The sequence below is a fragment of the Triturus cristatus genome, chromosome 6, assembly GCF_964204655.1.
Source record: "Triturus cristatus chromosome 6, aTriCri1.1, whole genome shotgun sequence".
NCBI lineage: Eukaryota > Metazoa > Chordata > Amphibia > Caudata > Salamandridae > Triturus > Triturus cristatus.
The window spans coordinates 501,674,983-501,695,641 of record NC_140589.1 but is presented as its reverse complement, the minus strand read 5'-3'; the positions used below and the strand labels follow the sequence as shown (position 1 = coordinate 501,695,641).

Genomic DNA, 20,659 nt, shown 5'->3' with positions numbered 1-20,659 from the left:
ATGCCATGTACAAATGGTGCACTTCGGGCACCATTTGCACACGGGGTGTGGAGAATGTGGATATTGTTTTTTTTTTTTAGGTTTTTTTACCGTACGCGTACGGTAAGCGTAATCGGTGATTTTTAAAAAAAAATTAAAATTGAATTTTTTCCCTTGGGAGTTCTTTGGGGACACGTTCATCAAGGCTAGGTGGTTGGGAGCAGTCTAAACAGCCCCTTTACATGATTTTTGCCTTTGTTTTTCCTCCCCCCCCTCAGAGTGCGAGATAGAAAATGGCGGCCGCCGCTTCCTGGTTTCGACCGATTCGAATGTTTACTAAGATCTAACAGCCAATCAGAATCGCGCTCGCGCACGGCACCGTACGCGTACGGTAAGCTTACCGTAAGCGCACGGTAAGCGCACCGTAAGCTGCCACAGATATATATATTGATTTAAAGGCTATTTTCTCAGGATCTACTGAACAGATTTACACCAAACCTACAAAAGGCACTTCCTTGACCTGTAGACTACCTCTCTGCCAAATTTCAATTAACTCTGTTCAGCCGTTCGGTCTGTAGCTGTGTCTAAAGGTCCTATGGAAAAATGCATGGGAAAAACGCGTTTTGGGACCCCCTTTTTTCTCAGCCCCCGCTTGACGAATCCCCCCGAGACTTTCAGGGTAGGAGCGGAGCGTAGCGCCCCACCTATTTTGAAAATTTCGCGAGGATTCGTCGACTGGCGCCAAAGTTATTCCAAATAGAATGTTGCGGATTTCCTATGGAAACGTGGTCCTAACTATAACTATCTACTGGCGACCGCCAGTAGATAATATATATATATATATATATGTATATATGTCATCTAGACACCTGTTAAAGTTAGTGCAGCTGGTGACTTCTGTCATCTGCACACCCTAATGGCCAATGGTCACATTTAGGTTTACCTTCTATTGGATCCTATTGGACCCCAACATTAAAGGGGAATCCGCAGGATGATTGCTCTCCCCTAAGCCCTTGGTCTTCAGGACATTTCTCTGCACTGCATGGTCTGGGGGTAATCAACCAAATATGGGTTCAGCCCGCTGGTCCTGCAGGAAAGCCAGATACATGATAGACATCAGCATAAAGGCACTTGCAATGCCATGTTGATGTCTGCCGCCATTCCAGCATTCTCCAGCCACAGCTTAGCGGCCCCTGTATTTAAAAATAATTACCAATTACAAAGTAAGGTTAAGTTGGTGCCTCTGCCAGGTATAAATAGACTTTTTAGTACAGATCAAAAAAATGGAGGGACGACGAAGCAGAGGTTCATTCAGCTTCCAAGAGGTACTGGTCATCTATCAGAAAGGGGGAATGAACCATATAAGTCTCAATACCAGAGTCTCAAAACTTTTTGTCTCGGAGACCCTCAACCACATGTTCACAGACTGCGGTGTATGTGATCTCCGCGGAGTGTGGTTCGGTGGATACCGTCATCATCAGGTCTTGTCACTTGAGTAAATAGACTTTTACCGGTGGCGGGACAAAGGCATACTGTCAAATTAAGTGCCTCTGCCTATGCATGTATGTATATATCTAACTTCAAACGCAAACAAATATCAGTAAATACACATAGCGCATAATTAAAAGAACACAAGAAGTGCAAAAGCAAAGCAAGGGAGAGTAAAATTCACACACAAATAGGAAAATATGAAGGAGATGCATATGCTTTCTTGGATGAAAAGATGCATACAAAGCTAGACAAAGTAGTAAATGAGAACAATAGCAAGAATAAGATCTAACTAGACAGAAAGATAGACTGATACCAGAGTAGGTAAACACTATACGTCGGCTGCACTGTAGGTAAATGCTCTGAAACAGAAATAATTCATAGCAACAATTCGCTAGTTTTCCTCTTCGGATCTCTTACAAGATCTATAATGTTATGCATAATCTAACAGACAGTGACATAATTTAGTTCTTGATTAGTCACTTGGACATTGGAGTGACCTTTGCGGAAGTTATAAAATAAAGGACGGTGGGCATCCGGCGCTAAGTCTTTCTCTGGACCCTGCCTCGCTGGAACGCATTTGTCTGTCCTACGTGCAGTGATTCATGGACCGAGCACGTCGGGTAACCTTGGGTTCTCTCACAGGACAGCAGGAAATAGCTGCTCTCTTTACCTTTTCTCCTCTTGACCCTGCAGGCCCAGGATGTCCAGGTCGTCCCATCGGCCCCTGAAATATACCAATGAATCTGCATTAGCTGAATGCTAATTAAGATTAAAAAATGCTTTCTCGCTTAATTTTTGTTTGGAACAGGTGCACACTATGAAGGTCAACATAACATCATCTGGCACCACTGAAGCAGAAATACCAGACAGTAACCTGAAATGTGTCGTTTTTAGAGTTGTTTACATCAAATCTGTGATTGTGAATGTTAATTAGGAAAAAGTCAATAGTGCATATAAAGAACATTTTGTTTTAGCAAATGAGCCAATGGAACATAGAATGTTGTAACACCTGAGCGGCATCTAATGAATAGTGATAATATATTTACCTGTGTACAGTTTTTTAAAAATGTAATCAAATTGTTTTATGCTAGTTTTGTATTGTAACATCGATGATATTCATTTTGTAGTGTTGTAAAGGTTTTAAATAACTAAACACAATGAAGACATTCTTCTTATCTAAAGTATACAAACTCACTGCCAACCTGTCAAAATAAAGAAAAAAAATGTCTGTCCATGACCCACACAGCCCTAAATGAATTATTTCAGACATGAACTAGCATCTGGTTTCTAATGTTTGTGATCGCTTCTTCGGCATTCATCATGGAGCAGAGTGTGTCAATAAAGGGTTTCTTGCTTCACCAGACACCTCCCACTTCCCATAAAAACTTTGGGTGACTGTCGGTACGCTGTTCTCTTAAGTGTGTTTTCCTTTGCCATCCAAATATTTGACAACTCCCCTCCTCTTTAGCATGCCAGCATCTTCGCCCCACCGGTCAGTTGCCACTTAGCTGGGCTTTTAATTAATGCAGTAATGTGATTCAAAGGTTCTCTTCTTGTTGCATGACCACAAATCCTTCAGCAGCCACAGATGCCCACGCACAGCGTCACAGGATACTCTACCGTAAACTGGCTAGTGGAAGATCTTCGTTGGCATGCGGAATTTAAAACATTTTCACCAGATTGATGCATTTCTGAACGTTTTTACGGTTCTCCAAGCAGAATTTATTATTTCTGTGAATGTAAGTCTGCTATACAAAACGCCACATTTATGGACTTCAATAAAACACGTTCTGTTTTTTGCAGAATCCAGTTTAAATGCCTAGCGGTTCCACAAATATTATCTTCAAGTTATATATTTGAAATTATTGAAGGAAGCTCATTCCAGGACCACGTGTTCACGTGATTAAAATTAATCACCGCCATCCCTACAATACCAGGCCACTTGCAAGTATGTTCTGGGCATCGGCCTATGCCAATAATCCATTTGTCTCAACCTCACTCCCACTAAGCAAAGTCCTTCAAAATAATATAAAACCTTTCTTTTTTTGTAACTTTACAGATTTCCATTGTGAATATAGTTTGCCGATTTTCAACCAATAATAAGCTTCTCTTCTGCCCTTCCTCTTTCCCTGAACAACACTTTCTACTGCATTCATGTTTTCAAAAATACCCTATCCAGAAAGTCTGTGCTCATTCAATCTTTGAATTTTAGAAACATCTTTCCAAGTTATTCAATAAGATGTTTTCCATTCCATTGCATCTTTAGGTTTAACAGTATCATAATTTGTTAAGGACTCTTCAAACATTTGTTGACATAATCCCAGTTCTTATGAATAAACATAATCATTGATGAATTAAAGAAAGATTTTTAAAACATTTACATACGTGCATTGCATTAGCATTCGTTGTATATCTTCTGAATGCTAGAAGCGGTCCATGTGTATTTCTGTTTCTGATTTTTGAGGTTGGGTAGCCCTTCTTAAAAAAGCGCTGTACATAATATACATTGATACAAAAATAAAAAAGCTTGCACCACCCTTCATATTTATCTTGTGGCAGTGTTTAAGGCGATCTGTGTTTGACTACGGAGGGTAAAGGGAAGCAGGACACAGAAGATGGAGAATTGAGTGTCTGGGTTCTCAAGTGGTTTCAAGATTTGTTTTGAACTGCAGATGAGTGGTCGGGCTCGAGTTAACTCTAGAATCCGCTACTGGTTTAATGTAATGAACTAATGGTGAATGGTGGGTATTTAGTTCAGAGAGATACAGTATGGGGGTGTGCGGCTAACAAGCTGAGAGAGGTGCAGTGGTGTAAAGTGGAAGGCTTTGAATACTAGGGTTAGGACTGGAGCTTGTATTGCTCTGTTTCTGGGTGATGATAGACATGTTGCTTGGTCCTCGTAAGATGTTCAGGGGGACAGTCTGGGAAAAGTTGAGTAATATATATAAGCTAAAGGTAATAACCATGCTAAAAAGGGAGACAGCATATTGAGGGAGTCCCATCAGCAATACGATGGACATTGCCTTCGGGAGGGGGGTTGAGGACTTGACAGAATTCCTTATCTTGAGCAGCAGCAACATCATGGTCCCTCTGCAGTGTTGAAACTAATGACTACAGATGCATTCTTGAATTTAAATGTACCTTAAGGTTCCTGATGGATCCTGACGGAGTCATCTTCAACTGATGATAATGTAAGTTGGTGCCTTATGTGATGCAAGGTCTTCTATTAATAATAAGCATAAGATCCACTACCAGACGTGCAGTAAGAAAATCGCGCTAATTGTCTCACAGCTTGTCTTGAAGAAACCCCGATACAAATCACTGTAGGGCTGAAAGTCATAGTTGACGGACTCACACATTAGATACTGTGCAGCCTATGTATAGGGATGCATAGACTCTTTAGGTTTATACAGGACACTAGACATACTACTGCAGGACTATACATATATATTCATATAGAATGAACGTGACTCATCATGTTCATTGTATTCTGAGAAGTTATGTGTACTCTGGAAATTTGGATAATTATTTACCTGTACAGTCACTTGAATCTTTCCCAAACTTCAAGTTTCGGTTTTGAATGCCATAAGGAAAGTACTATAGACTGTGTTAACCGTTTGCCATTTCTCAGTGGCTAATACAGAAAAAGTAAGAATAAAATATCATCTCATCTCATGAAAACGACAGATGCTTCCTCATTGAGACGTTTGCTTTACTATAGTACACATTTTAAAGTTTGCGAGAAGAGGATTGCAAGCATCCATTTCTCTCAACCTGCCTTTTTGCTTTCAGGTAACTGTGTGATTTTACCGTTGAACATAATTAGGAGTCTATTATAATATTTGGTTTGGTGACTTTGATTTTTATCAATTTTGGAATGCAAAAATATATAGGCATAACATTTCCAAAACTGAACATTTAGATACTGTTTTCCAACATTATATTTGATCAAAAATTAGTAATGATCCCTTGCTATATTTACAATATACTTGGGAAGCCACAGTTAAATCGAATGTATATGTTAATTGAGCTCTCTGGGAATCCACTGGGCTTGGCTTATGATTAGGAAGCTCCACCTTGGTGTTAATGTTCTTGTTTATCATTAGCTATTGGTCTCAGAGGGATAAGCACCCCCCTACACAAAGCACAAAAGGTGGGCCCTTCCTCTTCTTCTACCTCGGACTTATAGGTAACAATGTCTAGCATCTATCAGAGCAGAGAAAGTAAATAAAGCTAGGATTTATGTTAGATTTTCCAGGATGTGTGGCATGTGAGAGTAGCAGACTCAAAGCAAATTCCTTGAGAGTTTGGTAATGACACACAGCTAAAAAGGGTGCTATTGGCTGGTATACAACAGATAGGAGCAGTGTACAAAGTCTTTACAAATATTCCAATAGGCCTATGGTGTGTTTCCTTGCAAATAGGGCAGTCTTTGTCCACCCACATTGCGGTAGTTTCTGGAGAACAAATAAAGGAAGCTACGGAGCTGGTTTCACATGCACCAGTTTATTCACCAGATTTACAAACCTGCCTAACAGAAGTGTGAACAACTGTGTTATGTTGCTTAGTGATGTGGAATGTCAGGGTAGCTGGCGATACATGGAAAGTTTAGATATAAGTGTAAGTATTATGCTGGTCAGTTGGAGGGTGGACACTCAAAGACAGGCTGTGTCTACCTATGCTCCTCAGGTACAATAAACTGGTACCAATTCTACCATTGTGTGTGAGTACCTTAATACGTAACACTGATGAGGAGAGCTGAGTAGCTGGTGTTAATTGCTGCATAGTGCTCATTGGGTGGTGAAGAGCAGGACAGTGAACTAGTCCTAGGGGAAAGTAAGGGCACTGGCAAATTCCATTGACCTTGAGAACACAAAGCTATAATCTTTGTATGCCCAGTCATTTAGGGTACTTTGAGGTGGTTGGAGTGGAAGGCATTCTTCACCAATTATAGGAAGGCGGTGGACGAAGCTGGCAAGATGGCTCCGGAGCAGAAGAAAAGACTAACCTTTCACTCCTTAGGGCCAGCTGGATTAAAAGTATACCATCAAATGACCAAGGCTAAGCATTCTGATGATTTTAATGTATATGATTTAAAATTGTTGTATATAGATAACCACTTTGAGCCTAAAGTATGCATGGAGATAACAAGGTTTAAATTTTTCCCCAAAAAAGCAGGGTAAGTCAGAAACTGTAGATAATTATGTCTCAGAACTTAAAAAGTTGACATTGGAATGCAGGTTTGGGGCATTAAATGACGATCTGATTAGGGATTAGGTGGTCATGAATACATGCAATCCTGCCATAAAGAAGAGTCTTTGGGTAAATTGAGATGCATCGTTGGAGGAAATTCTCGCCATTGTGCGCTAAGCAGAAATTTTCAATAAATGTGCTGTTGCACTTAAACAGAATTCACAGGTGACAGAAGTAATGGGCAACAATGCAGATAGGAAGGTACCTTCTTAAATGAGAAGGGTAAAGCTGAAAGGGAAGGATCAAGCAAGGTATATAGATGTGATAATAAGGATCATTTGGCGTACAGTAGAAATTGTAGGGTGGCCATTTTGAAAAGGTATGTAGGAGGAGAAAATCTAAAGTCAAGTAAGTAAATGACTGCGGGAAGGATGGCACTAGGTTCGAAACATATGAGGACGAAGGAGATGATAATACATCCATTAACAACTTAGTTATGAATGTAAGCAATAATCTGGTGCTAAACATTAGTGATGCTGTTTGTAGAAACAAACCAGTATGGTTGATGGAAAACTATGGTGTTAACGTGAAAATGTATGCTGACTCAGGATCTCCGTACACTATCATAAATGGAGGCTTATGGAAGTTGACCTTCGTACAAAAAGTGGGGAAACAATTGTTAGAAAAGGATATACATCTTGAGGGTTACTGTGATAAAACTATTATTTTCGTAAGTTATCATTGGTTTCCCTTTAAATTTAAAGGCAGGGGGGCAGAAGAGAAGTTATATGTGGTGAAGACAGATCCGCCAGTTTTGGGATGGTTTAGAATATCATCTTGGACCCCAACAGTAAGGAGTAGGTGTTGGTGGTGGATGATGGCACAGCAATAGGGGACGGTATGTTGAAACGATTCCCTAAAGTGTTCAACAAAGAGTTGGGCAACCTTCATGGATTTGAGCATAAGATAATCCTGAAGGAGAATGTGGTACCTAAGGTACACAAGCATCGCTACATACCTATACTAGTGAGGGACAAGGTTTTCAATAAATTAGATTAATTTGTGGCTTGACAAATAATAGAACCTATTATAGCTCCTGGTTGGATTTCTCCACTTGTGATAGCTAGATAGAGAAATGGAAAAATCAGGCTATGTGTGGATTTGTGCCACTTAAACAACAATATTGTAATTATCACAGATTTCCTTTGCCAAAAAACAATGAAATGGTCGCTTGTCTTAAAGACGTAAAGTGGTTTTCCGCAATCGACCTTTCAGCGGCTTACCACCAGATAGCCTTGTCACCAGAGTCCATGAAATTTATATCCTTCATTAGCCCTTTTGGTTGCTTCAAATGTAGGCGTATGTCGTTTGGCCTAGCTTAAGCAGCCACTGTTTTTCAGCGTTTAATGTTCCAATTGTTCAGTAAGGAACAAGGAGTGACCTTTTTCCAGGATGACATTTTAGTTTTTGGGACTAATAAAGAAGAGCATACGCCCAGGTTGTTGAGGGTTTTGAGAATCTTAGAGGAGAGGGGCATTACAGTGGAACATTCTAAATGCAAGTTTGCGGATAGAAGTGTCACCTATCCAGTTCATGTCATTGATGAGCAGGGTGTCAAACCAAAAAAACAGTCTTGGTGGCTGCTATTGAGGGGGCTTCTACACCTACAAGAAAAGAAGATGTAAGTTTATTCTTGGGAATGACAGAGTTTTGTGCAAAAAAATTTCAAACTTTGTGGAGAAAACTTACAATATTCACCAGTTACTTACAAAAAAATAGCATTTTCAATTAATCTCTTGAATTGTGAAGAAAGAATATTTCAGTCATCAAACTTGCCATGGCTAATGCTATAGCTGTGCAAAGTTTGGACCCTGCATTGAATAGCATTATCACCACGGATACGAGTAACAAGAGTGTGGGGGCAGTGTTATCCCAGTTGGACTGTACTGGTAAGGAAAGCATAATTGTGTATGCATCCAGGTCTCTGTCTCCTTGTGAGGAAAAATATCCAGTTATTGAAAGGGAGGCATCATATTGTGCATGGGCATTAGAATATTTCAAATAATTTATTTGGGGGAAGGCTTATACAAATAGTTGTGACCCCAAAACTTTGGTTAAAATTATTATTACTGAGGGTTCCATTAAAGCATAATCAAGGCTGCAAGGATCTAAATACACATGCAGAATTTTGTTTATAAGATGATTTACACACCTGGGAAGGATAATTTTGTGGTTGACTTTCTGTTAAGAAAGCCAGTTCTACTAAAACAAAATGTGAAAGTGAGACATGGAATAGATTCCAAGTGGCCTTGATCCATGATCAGGGGTATTCTGCTATTAACAAAAGTGGATGGTAGTCAAATATGGGAAAAACACAACTCTACTGGAGGTATTGTCTTACAAGCTGAGTGGGTGGCCAAGGAAGGAGTCCTTGAATGCTTCTGTGAGACCTTTTTGGGAAGTGAGACAGGAATTGGCGGTGGAGGAAGGCACTTTCTCCAGAGGGGAAAGAATGATTCCTCTAGAGGGTCTGCGTGGCATGATTGTGGAATTGTGCCGCGAAAGGAATTTAGGGATTGTCAGAATGAACTTTGCTCTCAACAAAGCTGTTCTGGTGGCCTAGAATGGATTTGGTGGAGGAAAGAGTTGTTAGAGATTGTTGTGCTTGCTCCACTGCTGATACTTCCTTGCGGACTTTGTGTCCACCCATGGGTGACGGTTTCAGTCCCAAGGAACCGGGGAAAATGGTTGCCATCTGCATCATGGGACCTGTGAGGGAGTCGCACAATTATGTGACCACGTTGACTGACTTATTTTCAAGATGGTCTGAGGTCAGAGTATTGGAAAAAGAGGATACTGACTTTGTTTTGGAAATTTTGGGTGACACTTTCACGTGAGAAGGCATTTTGTCTTTCATTGTAAGTTACAATGGTGTTCAATTTTTGTCTAATAAAGCCAAAACTCATGTTGAGGAACTGGGATTTAGACACAGAACTCTATCTAAATGATGTGGTCAAATCAAGTCACATGTAATGATACGATCATGTTACCCCTTTTCATGATTATGAGAGGAAGGAATCCAAGATTGAAGTGCAACTCAGGATCGATGTTTTCTAAAGGGGAAGAAAGGAAGAGGTGCATATTTTCTACAGGGGTACAAAGAAAGTGGTGCAAAACCGAATGGAAGTGATGCATAATAAAAGTAAAGAATATTACTATGCCAAACATGGGGTGAGACCTGCAAAGTTTGAAGTAGGAGATTGGGTGCATATGAATAAGTCAGGTATGGCTGTAAGGGGTGAAAGTCATTTTTTTTTAAGCAGAAGAAGTGGTGAAGGTTTTGCAAAATACTGTGAGATTGGGAAATGGGAAAGTGTGGAATATGAATGGAATTGTGGTAGTGAGAAGGACTGGGTGTGATAAGGATGATGAATACGATTGGCTGCAGGAAGAGATTGAAGGGAATGGTTCTGGAAGCATGTCTTGTACTGGAGGACAAGTGGTGCAAAATGAGTGTTCACAGGAAGCTGTGAGAGACAACTCTAGGAAAAATAACGAGCAGGTTAGTGTGGACACAGTAAAAGTCCAAGAGGCGGTGGAAGTTGGTTTTCAGAAGAGACAGAGGGTTTTGACTCTTGTCAAACTTTTGTGAAAAGAAGGAAGGCTCAATGGTTGGTTAAAGGATTATATTGTCAACAACAAATACATGTTGTGATGCTTCAAGTTTAGAAGCCATGCATAGTTCTAGAGCACTAATTATATTGTCAACAATAAATAAATGGTGTAATGCTTACAGTTTAGAAGCCATGCATAGTTCTAGAGCACTGAGCATGGTATTGTTATTATGTTAGGCACGATATTGCTATTCATCTAGCATACTGTAATATTTTATGCTAATAGTGTTTATTTTAGTCTCATGCTATAAGTTGATTTGGGTTTATTTTCTGTTTCCCTTTTTCCTTCCTGATGGGGTAAAGAGTGGGGATGTGTTATGTTGCTGAGTGATGTTAAACGTCAGGGTAGCTGGCGTCAGATGGAATATTTAGATTTAAGTGTACATTTTATGTTGACCAGTAGGTAAGAGGGCATACAGAGGCAGGCTGTGTCTACCTATGCTCCTCAGCTACAATAAACTGGTACCATTTCTACCACTGTGTGTAAGTACCATAACATGTGATGGAGGGTGATGGTGCTCTAAAATTGTAGGGGTACATCATAATTACGGATAGTCCGCATCCACATATATTCTTGTGTTGAATTAACGTGTAAAAACCAAAGGAAATGATGGACGGAGTGTTGAACATTGCAAGCACTCACCCCCAGACAACTGATCTGGGTTTAATCCATCACTGTTCTTTCGCCCACTCTGCCACCCCAGTTCAGACATGGACATATACAAATCAGTCTGACCCTTTGCCTCATGGGAACAGTCCAACCCGAACTGCCAAGCCATGTCTTCTCTGGACCGGAAACAAGCTTCCCAGGACCGGTTTCTGGCATTTCAGCCGTCTTCAGCCAGGTTTGCTTGAATCCAGTGGCAAAGTGAGCAAGGGACTCACGTCTGAGCATACCCTGCCAACTTATGGCGAACAAAGCAAAAACCAAAGGAAATGATGGACGGAGTGTTGAACATTGCAAGCACTCACCCCCAGTCAACTGATCTGGGTTTAATCCATCACTGTTCTTTCGCCCACTCTACCACCCCAGTTCAGACATGGCCATATGCAAATCAGTCTGACCCTGTGCCTCATGGGAACAGTCCAACCCGAACTGCCAAGCCATGTCTTCTCTGCACCGGAAACAAGCTTGCTAGGACCGGTTTCTGGCATTTCAGCCGTCTTCAGCCAGGTTTGCTTGAATCCAGTGGCAAAGTGAGCAAGGGACTCGCGTCTGAGCATACCCTGCCAACTTATGGCGAACAAAGCAAAAACCAAAGGAAATGATGGACGGAGTGTTGAACATTGCAAGCACTCACCCCCAGTCAACTGATCTGGGTTTAATCCATCACTGTTCTTTCGCCCACTCTGCCACCCCAATTCAGACATGGCCATATGCAAATCAGTCTGGCTTTGTTCACCATAAGTTGGCAGAGTATGCTCAGACGTGAGTCCCTTGCTCACTTTGCCACTGGATTCAAGCAAGCCTGGCTGAAGACGGCTGAAATGCCAGAAACCGGTCCTAGGAAGCTTGTTTCCGGTCCAGGGAAGACATGGCTTGGCAGTTCGGGCTGGACTGTTCCCATGAGGCACAGGGTCAGACTGATTTGCATATGGCCATGTCTGAACTGGGGTGGCAGAGTGGGCTAAAGAACGGTGATGGATTAAACCCAGATCAGTTGACTGGGGGTGAGTGCTTGCAAAGTTCAACACTCCGTCCATCATTTCCTTTGGTTTTTGCTTTGTTCGCCATAAGTTGGCAGGGTATGCTCAGACGTGAGTCCCTTGCTCACTTTGCCACTGGATTCAAGCAAGCCTGGCTGAAGACGGCTGAAATGCCAGAAACCGGTCCTAGGAAGCTTGTTTCCGGTCCAGGGAAGACATGGCTTGGCAGTTCGGGCTGGACTGTTCCCATGAGGCACAGGGTTAGACTGATTTGCATATGGCCATGTCTGAACTGGGGTGGCAGAGTGGGCTAAAGAACGGTGATGGATTAAACCCAGATCAGTTGACTGGGGGTGAGTGCTTGCAATGTTCAACACTCCGTCCATCATTTCCTTTGGTTTTTGTATTAACGTGTAGTTATTAGAAATTTGGTGTAATAATGATGTGATGTTAAACGATAGAAACATATTTGTGCCATGCAAAGAGAAACAAAATGACATTCATGACTGAAAGTGTAATCCTTGCTATGTTGTAGTTGCCTAATGAAAAGTGTATGTATAATAGAATGCATTTTAGTTTAAATGTGCACCAAGATGAAGATTGTACGAAGAAGTAGTGAGATGCTTAACGTGTATTAACTGTAGAAGTTGTGGAGTGAAACGTTATTAATTCAAGTGCATAATTTGATGTGTAAAGGCCTAAATGAAATGTTCACATTGGAATATGAAAGGCCCATTCATTTATTCTTACGTTGGCCAAAACTGTATAGACCCGAAAATGTATTTTCCCTGGTGTGCCCTCGTACTTAGAAGTAGTCAGCGAATTTCATATGTATGCAAGGATATTCTGTTCTCATGTTTCAGTTGCAGGTGGAAGAAGCTGCCTTTTGTTAGTTAGAACTAATGCCTTTTGTTTTAGGAGTTAGGTATGGAGGTGATGTGCAACAATGTAAACAGCGACTCGATAATTGGGAGCCGGTGTTCCTTCTCACTGAGGAGGCCTGGGAACCAAGGTCAACGGAATATACATGGAGAAGATGGTGGAAAACTACCTAGGAGAGGTGTCTATTAGTATGAGGTGATCTGTGGGCGTGTTCTACATTTTGCATTTTGTATTAGGGAAAGTGCCCTGAGGGAGGAGAGCCAGAAGAAGAAAGAAGGAGGTTTAGAGAGGTAAAGGGAGACAGGATGAGTTGGGAGTTAGAGGATTGATTTGGGAAGAGTATCTTAGAATGAACTCTTTAGCTTTAGTCATCTGGTTTTAATTGTGAATGTGCTTCTTAGGTATGTCACCTTAGAGATAGTGTAGGGATAGTCTAATGTTTTTCACTTTCTAATTACAGATGAAGTTTGACTTAAACGTTGGAGCAGTCCTTACTTGTGTTGTATTTTTAGAGTTGTTTATTCTCTTCATGATCCACTGGAGCAGACTTAACCGTAGATTTGGTTTTGTATTAAATCCTATGTATTTTTACAACCTTGTCTTGAGCTGCTTGTATATTCAGTTGTTTTTGGCTTTGTAATAAACCCCTAAACTGAAGTTGAAGTCTGTGATCTTTGAGAATTAATTAGTATTTAAAGTCAATTGGGATGATGTACTGTTTCTCCCCTTTACACTTCTCAGCAGGTAAAAAGAGACATCGACCTGAGGTTCCTTGTTAAATTTCTGTAGTGGAACCCAGCCTTATCACACGCAACAGACTGCTTCTGAATTATATTATATACTGTGATACATTTGCTGGCACAGACCAAAATGTTGGCTTTGGACTTAGTCATATGGTGATCAGTCTGCAGATTTCCTGCACTTGAGGACAAAACTTAACTGCTGAATATGGGTTTTGGGATTTAAATTCTTGAGGACCCCAGGTGCAGTTTTACAATATCACTGGTCCCAACTAGACTGACGCTCCAAATTAGTATAACTGATAGTTTCGTGTTGTTGAGCACTTCTAGCACCTTTTACCATTCAGAGTTTACCCATCCTCAGAAGGCATCAAACGGCATGCGTCAATGGGCCTGTTCTGAGGCAAAAGATGGTTATTCAATCTACACTTATGGTAATTAACCTTTGCAGCAATTTAAGGTTTAATAAATAGTTCACAACTGGATAATCAGCCAGGAGAAGTCATCAAATGAATCTGTCAGCTCTGCTTCCCTGCATTAGCCTCTGAATTTGCTTCACGTACACTCAGAGATGTTATCTGTTCTTTCTATCTCTTCAACATAAAACCTTCATTGTCTTCTCACCTTCATTTAGAAATTGACTGATAAAACCATGACATAACTGGTGCTGGAGAGACCAATTTGAAAAGTGTGGTATTGGCCAGCACTCTCAGTTTGCCATAGCAAATATTCCCCTAAACATTATCCCATGGAAGCCAGATCAACTCAGCACAACTGAAACAAACATGTATAAGATATCACAGTGTAAACCTATCTGACACTTCTGGCACCAAGTCATGCTGGCAGCATTTCTAACCTCACAAACTGCTCATGATAGCTCAGTCGGAATCAGCAAAATTCAATTCAGACTCTGCTGAGGAAGAGAACCAAGGGCAAGCAAGCATCTCCTGATGAACATACCCAAGAACTGTAAAAATTGAGAAAGTATGTGCAGCTAAGAAATTTGGATCGTGCCTCATCTTCCAGAGGGCCGTAGATCTCACTGAGCTTTTTCCTGTTGGGAAAGATTTCACACCCATGTCCAGCTTGGCATAGTTGACTTCATTGGATGCAGTCTTAAAAGGATTACTACTAGAGTAGAGTGAGGTCCAAGAAAGAAACAACATTTAAAAAATAACTTTTTCTACTTATCCACAACCCCAATGTCTGTCTGAACTTACCCACATATGGGACTGTAGGAAGCTGGCTTTTTATGTAGCGGGACAATGTAGTGGCACACCATGCAAAAAGTCCAGTTGACCCTTATTGGTTTACAAGGCTTACTTTAATAATCCCAAGTGCTCTATTTGTGGTAGTGTGGTCGAGCAGCTTAGGCTTATCATAGGGGAGAGTTAAGCATTTGTGTAGACACCGAGTCAATAAATGGTACACACACTCAGGAATGAATCCGAGACCAATTTTGAAAAATAACACCCATTTTCATGTAATTTTAGACATCAAGATCATTGGAATCATGTAAGTACTTTTGCAGCTATGGATTTCACAAGAAAATAGTAAAATACACAAATAATGTTTTTTGAGTTATGTTGAGCCTCGAACGCGTTGATCCTATGGTAGAAAAGACATATACTACAAGCAAATACTTGCAGTCAAAGTACGGAGGTGCCCTATGGATCTTAAAGTGCTAGGGGGCCAAGGTCCAAAGTCCTATCAGTAGTTTTAGTTTACTTGTCCTGGCGTGTCCAGGTGCAGAGGTGCTGGACAGGTAGGTTGCCTCAAGCGCTACACCGCTGAAGTCAATGTCACCTGAAAACAAAGGATGCAAGGGGGTACTTGGGGACAAGTCCGGCAGAACCCATAGGAGAGCTCAGCTTGTGAGGTTCTTTAGTCCAAGGGGGTGCAGTCGATTGTTGGGCTGTGGGGCTCAGGTGCAGAGTTGTTTTGCCAGCTGGTCACTTGCATTGAATGCCCTCACGGTTCTCGGTTTGAGGAAAACAAGACAGCTGGGCCACTGTCGTTGTAAGCCTCATCGGTCCTGAAGTCTCTCATCACGCAGGTCGGATTTGGCAGCGATGGTGTCTGGGCTAAACACTTAACAAGCCTTGGTTGCAGCAAGTGCTCCTGTACCCATGGTAATGATGCAGGGGGGCTCCTGGAAGGTCAAGCATCTCAAAACTTGGTGTAGAGATGGGGTTAACCTCTTGGAACCATGGAATTTTCCTCCTGATGTGATGCTCCCTCGATTGGCCCGAAGACCAGCAAAACTGGGTACCACACAAGTGCGGCGAATGCCTGCAGAGGGATGGCTCCTCCGCCCCAAGGGAGATGCTAGATGGTTGGTGAAGTGCTGAACAGTCCTCCCAGCTTTAAGGAGGATGCACAGCTTTTGGACGAGTCTAGTGTTTGCAATTGTCAAAATACCAGCAGCCAGGCAGTGTTTTCTGCCAAGTTTGGTGTGGGTCCTTAGTTCTCACGGTGACAGCTCTGCTTTGTCTTCTCTTGTTCCCAGTTAGACAAATCTGTCTCTCTGGTGTTGGGGGGGGGCCTCTAAATACTGAATTTAAAGGCCGTTAGGGGAATGTAGGGCAGTAGCCAATGGGCTACCTACCCTGGGTAGTCAGTGGTTGCCAATTCTGGTCCAGGGACCCCTAGGGGTCTGTGAAGCCTCCTCCGGGAGTCCGCAAAAACGCAGAAAATTAAATATTATTAACACATTAATAAAGTGTATATAAATATAGAAGCTAAATGTACAACTGAACAATGCTATACTATGGCAAATGTGAAGCAGCAAAACACAATGAAAACAACCCTTTGAAAGGAGTGGAACGATTAATCGCAGGCACTGAGGCAGCTTTTTCTGCTGTTGATGGGCCAGTTTAGTAAATGAAAAAAGATAGGAAAAATACATAATCTCTCCTAGTTGCGCTGAGAGAAATCTGCATAATAAAAGGCAACAAGAAGGACGCTGGAGGGAGAAAATGGACAAAGGATTTGAATGGGAGGCCGCTATGCTCCTGTCAACTTCAGTGACATGGTGCTTCTGAATCAATTAATTCTAACATCCAGGCTAATTTTTGTAACTTCGAAGTCAACAACTAAGTGCTCGATTTCCTTTTAAAATAACCGCACGCACAATGTACTACAATTGAAATCTTACTATTATTGTCTAAAATGACCCTAAAGATCAAACAGCACATAACCAGCAGAATTTTTCTTGGAATATGTACCTAAAATAGATTGTTTGTGAAAGAATGAATGACAACCAAGCTATCCACCCACATAAACACTAAATTGTGTTTTTTGTGTCATAAATAACTTTTCCACGGCAGAGAGAAAATTAGATACTTCATGAATGCCGTGGTGGTCTGAACAAAAGAGTTTGATTAGCCATTAGGTTCCTTTTAATCACAATCAAAAGTACGTCTTGCTCCTCTCCCAGCACCCTCTGTAACAGGATTTAATAAAATAGTCTAGTAAGTTCATATATCGTAGTAATGTGCACAAGACTATCAATGCCCATACGTCTTTTGTGGAAAAGTACGCAGTTTTAAAGAACTTGCTTTCATAGTACATGCCTACTGAGGTCTGCAGTAGAGTTTTACTTGTGTTATGTCCCTTGGAGGAAAAAATCAACTTGTGAAACTAGGGCTAGGTGAGCTTGATTTATGAGCCCTCGGCATCTGGAAGAGGACGAGGAATATTACGTATCTGGATATACGCCAGAACTAAATATATTTCGATTTATAAGTGTCCCTGTAGTCCTCGCTGTGAGTGCCAGTGCAACTCAGAGAACAGATTTTATACAAGTACTTTTACTCAGCTTCCTCAACAAGGAGGCATTCTATCCTTTGGACCAGATTCACAAAGCATTATTTCTATGAGTTGCTGTGTCTTATTCTTGGTTTCGGTGTGTCTTTTCTTGGGGTAGGTCATGTGGCAATGTCTCACTCCTGGAATAAGTCACAACCACATAAAGAAGTACTTAATTGATTAGTCTTAGAAATGCAGATGTAGTTCACATCTGAGACACACCTACAGGTAGAAACAAGCATTTGCAATGCAATAGGTCTTGCATTTGCGAGAGTTAGAGCTATTGGCGTTGTAAATGGCAATGTATTTTACCCATGTGTTTATGCTTGGAGTGTTGTGGCTGGATGTGGTGTACTGTAATTGTAATTGTATTTAGAAAGTGCTTACTACCCCAGACGAGGCAAGGAAGTGTTTTTCGGTGAGTAGCATGCTACTCCGGAACCAAACAAGGATTAGTGATGAATTAGTATAGGGAAATATGAAATTAATTTGAGCTGTTAAAGAAGGAGAGACTGAGGAAGACAAAAGATATATATAGGATGGATACATATTCGGATAGATAAATATTTGGAAAAATGGACGAACAGGAAGGTGGGACACAAAAATAGAGCAGCAGCCAGTTACAAGACAGAGGGACAAGCAAAACGACAGGTATACAAACTGACTGAGGAAAGCTACATAGATAGCCAGATCGATGGATAGAGAGGTCACAGAGAGATTGTAAAACAGGAAGATTATCAGACAGTGGAATTGATTACTAGATGTTGCTTTGTAAACTTGTGCACATATAACTTTTATGCCCCTCCTTTTCCTGGCAGCAACAGCACTCTTGCATCAGTTAAACAATGCCATCCTTCAGTTGCCAAAGCAGTCACTTGCAGGTGAACCCTTCCATAACAATTCTGAGGATGGTAAGCACCTACATATATAGAGCGAAACAAGTTGTAATCCTTGTAGAGATGGTGCCTTCTAAATATGTCGTCATGACCGCTTGGACAGTGCCCCACAGTAATAACACGGGTATATACCAAGGTATAGTTGCTTTGTGCACGCTTATGTGCGCTGGGAAGCCTTTGATGACCTAAATGTCTCAGGAAGACAGCGTCCTGGGTAGTATCATTATTGCGAAAGAGCAACAGCATAATACTTCATGTTAGTGCATAGAAAGTATATATATAAACATTACCGGGATTTACTTCACAGCTAGCCCAGTTCACTGTGTTGAATGCTGCCACCCTTCCATGTGCTGCCTTTAAACAATATTAAGGAGGGCAACCTTTGGAGCCAGTTCATGTTTGCCTCTGTGAGTATCAATAACAAATAAGCAAACAGGAAAACAGCAACAAGCGAATGAGCACAAAATAGATTGATGCACACAGTTTAGGCAAGACCAATACTTAAACAAAAATTACAGGTGAACCTTCTGATGTATGAGGAGGAATTCAAGGGACTTAGGGGTATATTATCAAGCCAGGCGATAAAATTATCGCCGCTTTAGCAACAGAAAACTGCCGCTAAAACGGCGATAATGGGCTTGATAATATGCTCTATGGAATTCCAATTGAAGCCCATGTTAGATGTCCTTCACATCTAACATGGGCTTCAATTAGAAGCAGGAAGTGCTGTTTCGTGAGTTTTTGCCTGTTTTTGTTTTTTAAACCATGTGCATAAGAAAACGCATATGTAGAAACAATTGCAAAGTAAGAGGAGAAAGGAGAAAAGAAAGAAACTTCAAGAATGAAGGGGAAAAGAAATAGAGTAATGAAAGAAAGAAAAGACGTAAAAGAGAACTAATACAGTGTATAAATAAGTGTGGAGTGTGAGGATCGACAAAATGTTCACTGCTTTGAGCATCTTAAATACCCGTTATTTGTTTTCCCGTACATTTTAAACAAATTATCTGTTCTGGCAGAAAATTTGTGACTACAGTTCTTCTCAACATACCCCTGAACGTGTATTCCTGTGCAGCTCCTGGAAACAGGTGATAGCCACTAAACATACGCATCGGGTGCACAGCTAAGGCATTTTTTTTCTTCAAAAGAGGGTGTTTCCTTACATTCTCAAAAGAAGGCCCTAATAAATCGCGCCACGGCCCAGTTTAGGCCAGTTATTAGATTGCTAATCAAGCTAGAATATACTGTTCGCAGGCGAGACTGTTTACTATTAAGAATTGAGACATACAGCACCTTATTTAAAACACACGGGGATATGCTCAAGATCGTGTGATAACCATCGCAAAAGTTACTTAACGCAACCCTCAACATCGCAGGCCATCGCGGAAAATTTTCGCCATGTTAACCAGGTATTCAGAACACGGCGGTACCATGCGATAGTCACCAGATAACGCGTCAACTGACTGCGTTAAAATCAATGCCACGCGGCCAAAATGCGAAATACGAAAGCCAAAAAAGCTGCGATGAGGCCAATCGTGATACAAAAAGCAGCGAAAACCAGCGGCAGGCCTTCAAATCCCACACATCTGTTGGGAAAATGCACTATAAAAGCAACAAAAACAATACACCAGAAAGAAGCCAAAGGGCGTAGCAATATGGATGCACCCTGACTGAGCGCAGAGGCCAAGGCGAACCCCACAAGCCCCACAGACCGCCAGCAAGGGACAACGGGGTCGGGGAAGGCCAAGGAGAAGAGGGAGAGGAAGACAAGGTGCAGTCCGCAGGAAAACAAGACCAGCGTCGCAGAGGTGACAGAACACAACCAGCAACTGACCCACAATCAGACTACCTTGAATGCAGCCCGAGTGTGGAGGAGGCTAATTGAGGGGGTCAAGAGGCGCTGGCATGACGTGAAAACCTAAACCAGGCACAAACATGCCGCCAACAGGAAGGCAGCAACGGCGACAGAAGGTTGGTGTCCTGCGCCACAGGAGGAGCTGGAGGAAACGGAGGCCACAGTCAACACAGGACACAGCTCAGGAGGACCTGACACAACATCAACAGGTGAGTAAAGACCAGGGACTGAGGGGACGGTGAGATGGGCACAATGGCACAAATAAGCAGAGCACATTGCACACCCACAATGACCCTGGATCATGTCCCTCATCCCCGAGGCACACTGCAGCACACACACAAGGCAATAACAGCACATCCACATTGATGACAATGTGTTACAATGTGCAACCCCGACACTGCAGAACAGAGGACACAACTGGCTTCGCACACGTGCAGAAACAGGCCCACTACATCTGACAGAGCTGAAAACTGTGAAATGGAAATGTACGCATAA

The 20,659-nt window shown here is 41.7% G+C and overlaps 1 protein-coding gene across 2 annotated transcripts in view; it reads right to left on the bottom strand.

The window, feature by feature from the left end:
- COL19A1 (collagen type XIX alpha 1 chain) overlaps positions 1–20,659 on the bottom strand; it is a 2,198,704-nt gene that overhangs the window by 361,905 nt on the left and 1,816,140 nt on the right. For both annotated transcript variants that reach the window (XM_085610910.1, XM_085610909.1), the window contains exon 38: positions 2,141–2,194. In XM_085610910.1, coding sequence (XP_085467036.1) covers positions 2,141–2,194 — 54 coding nt within the window. The remainder of the gene's footprint in view (positions 1–2,140; positions 2,195–20,659) is intronic.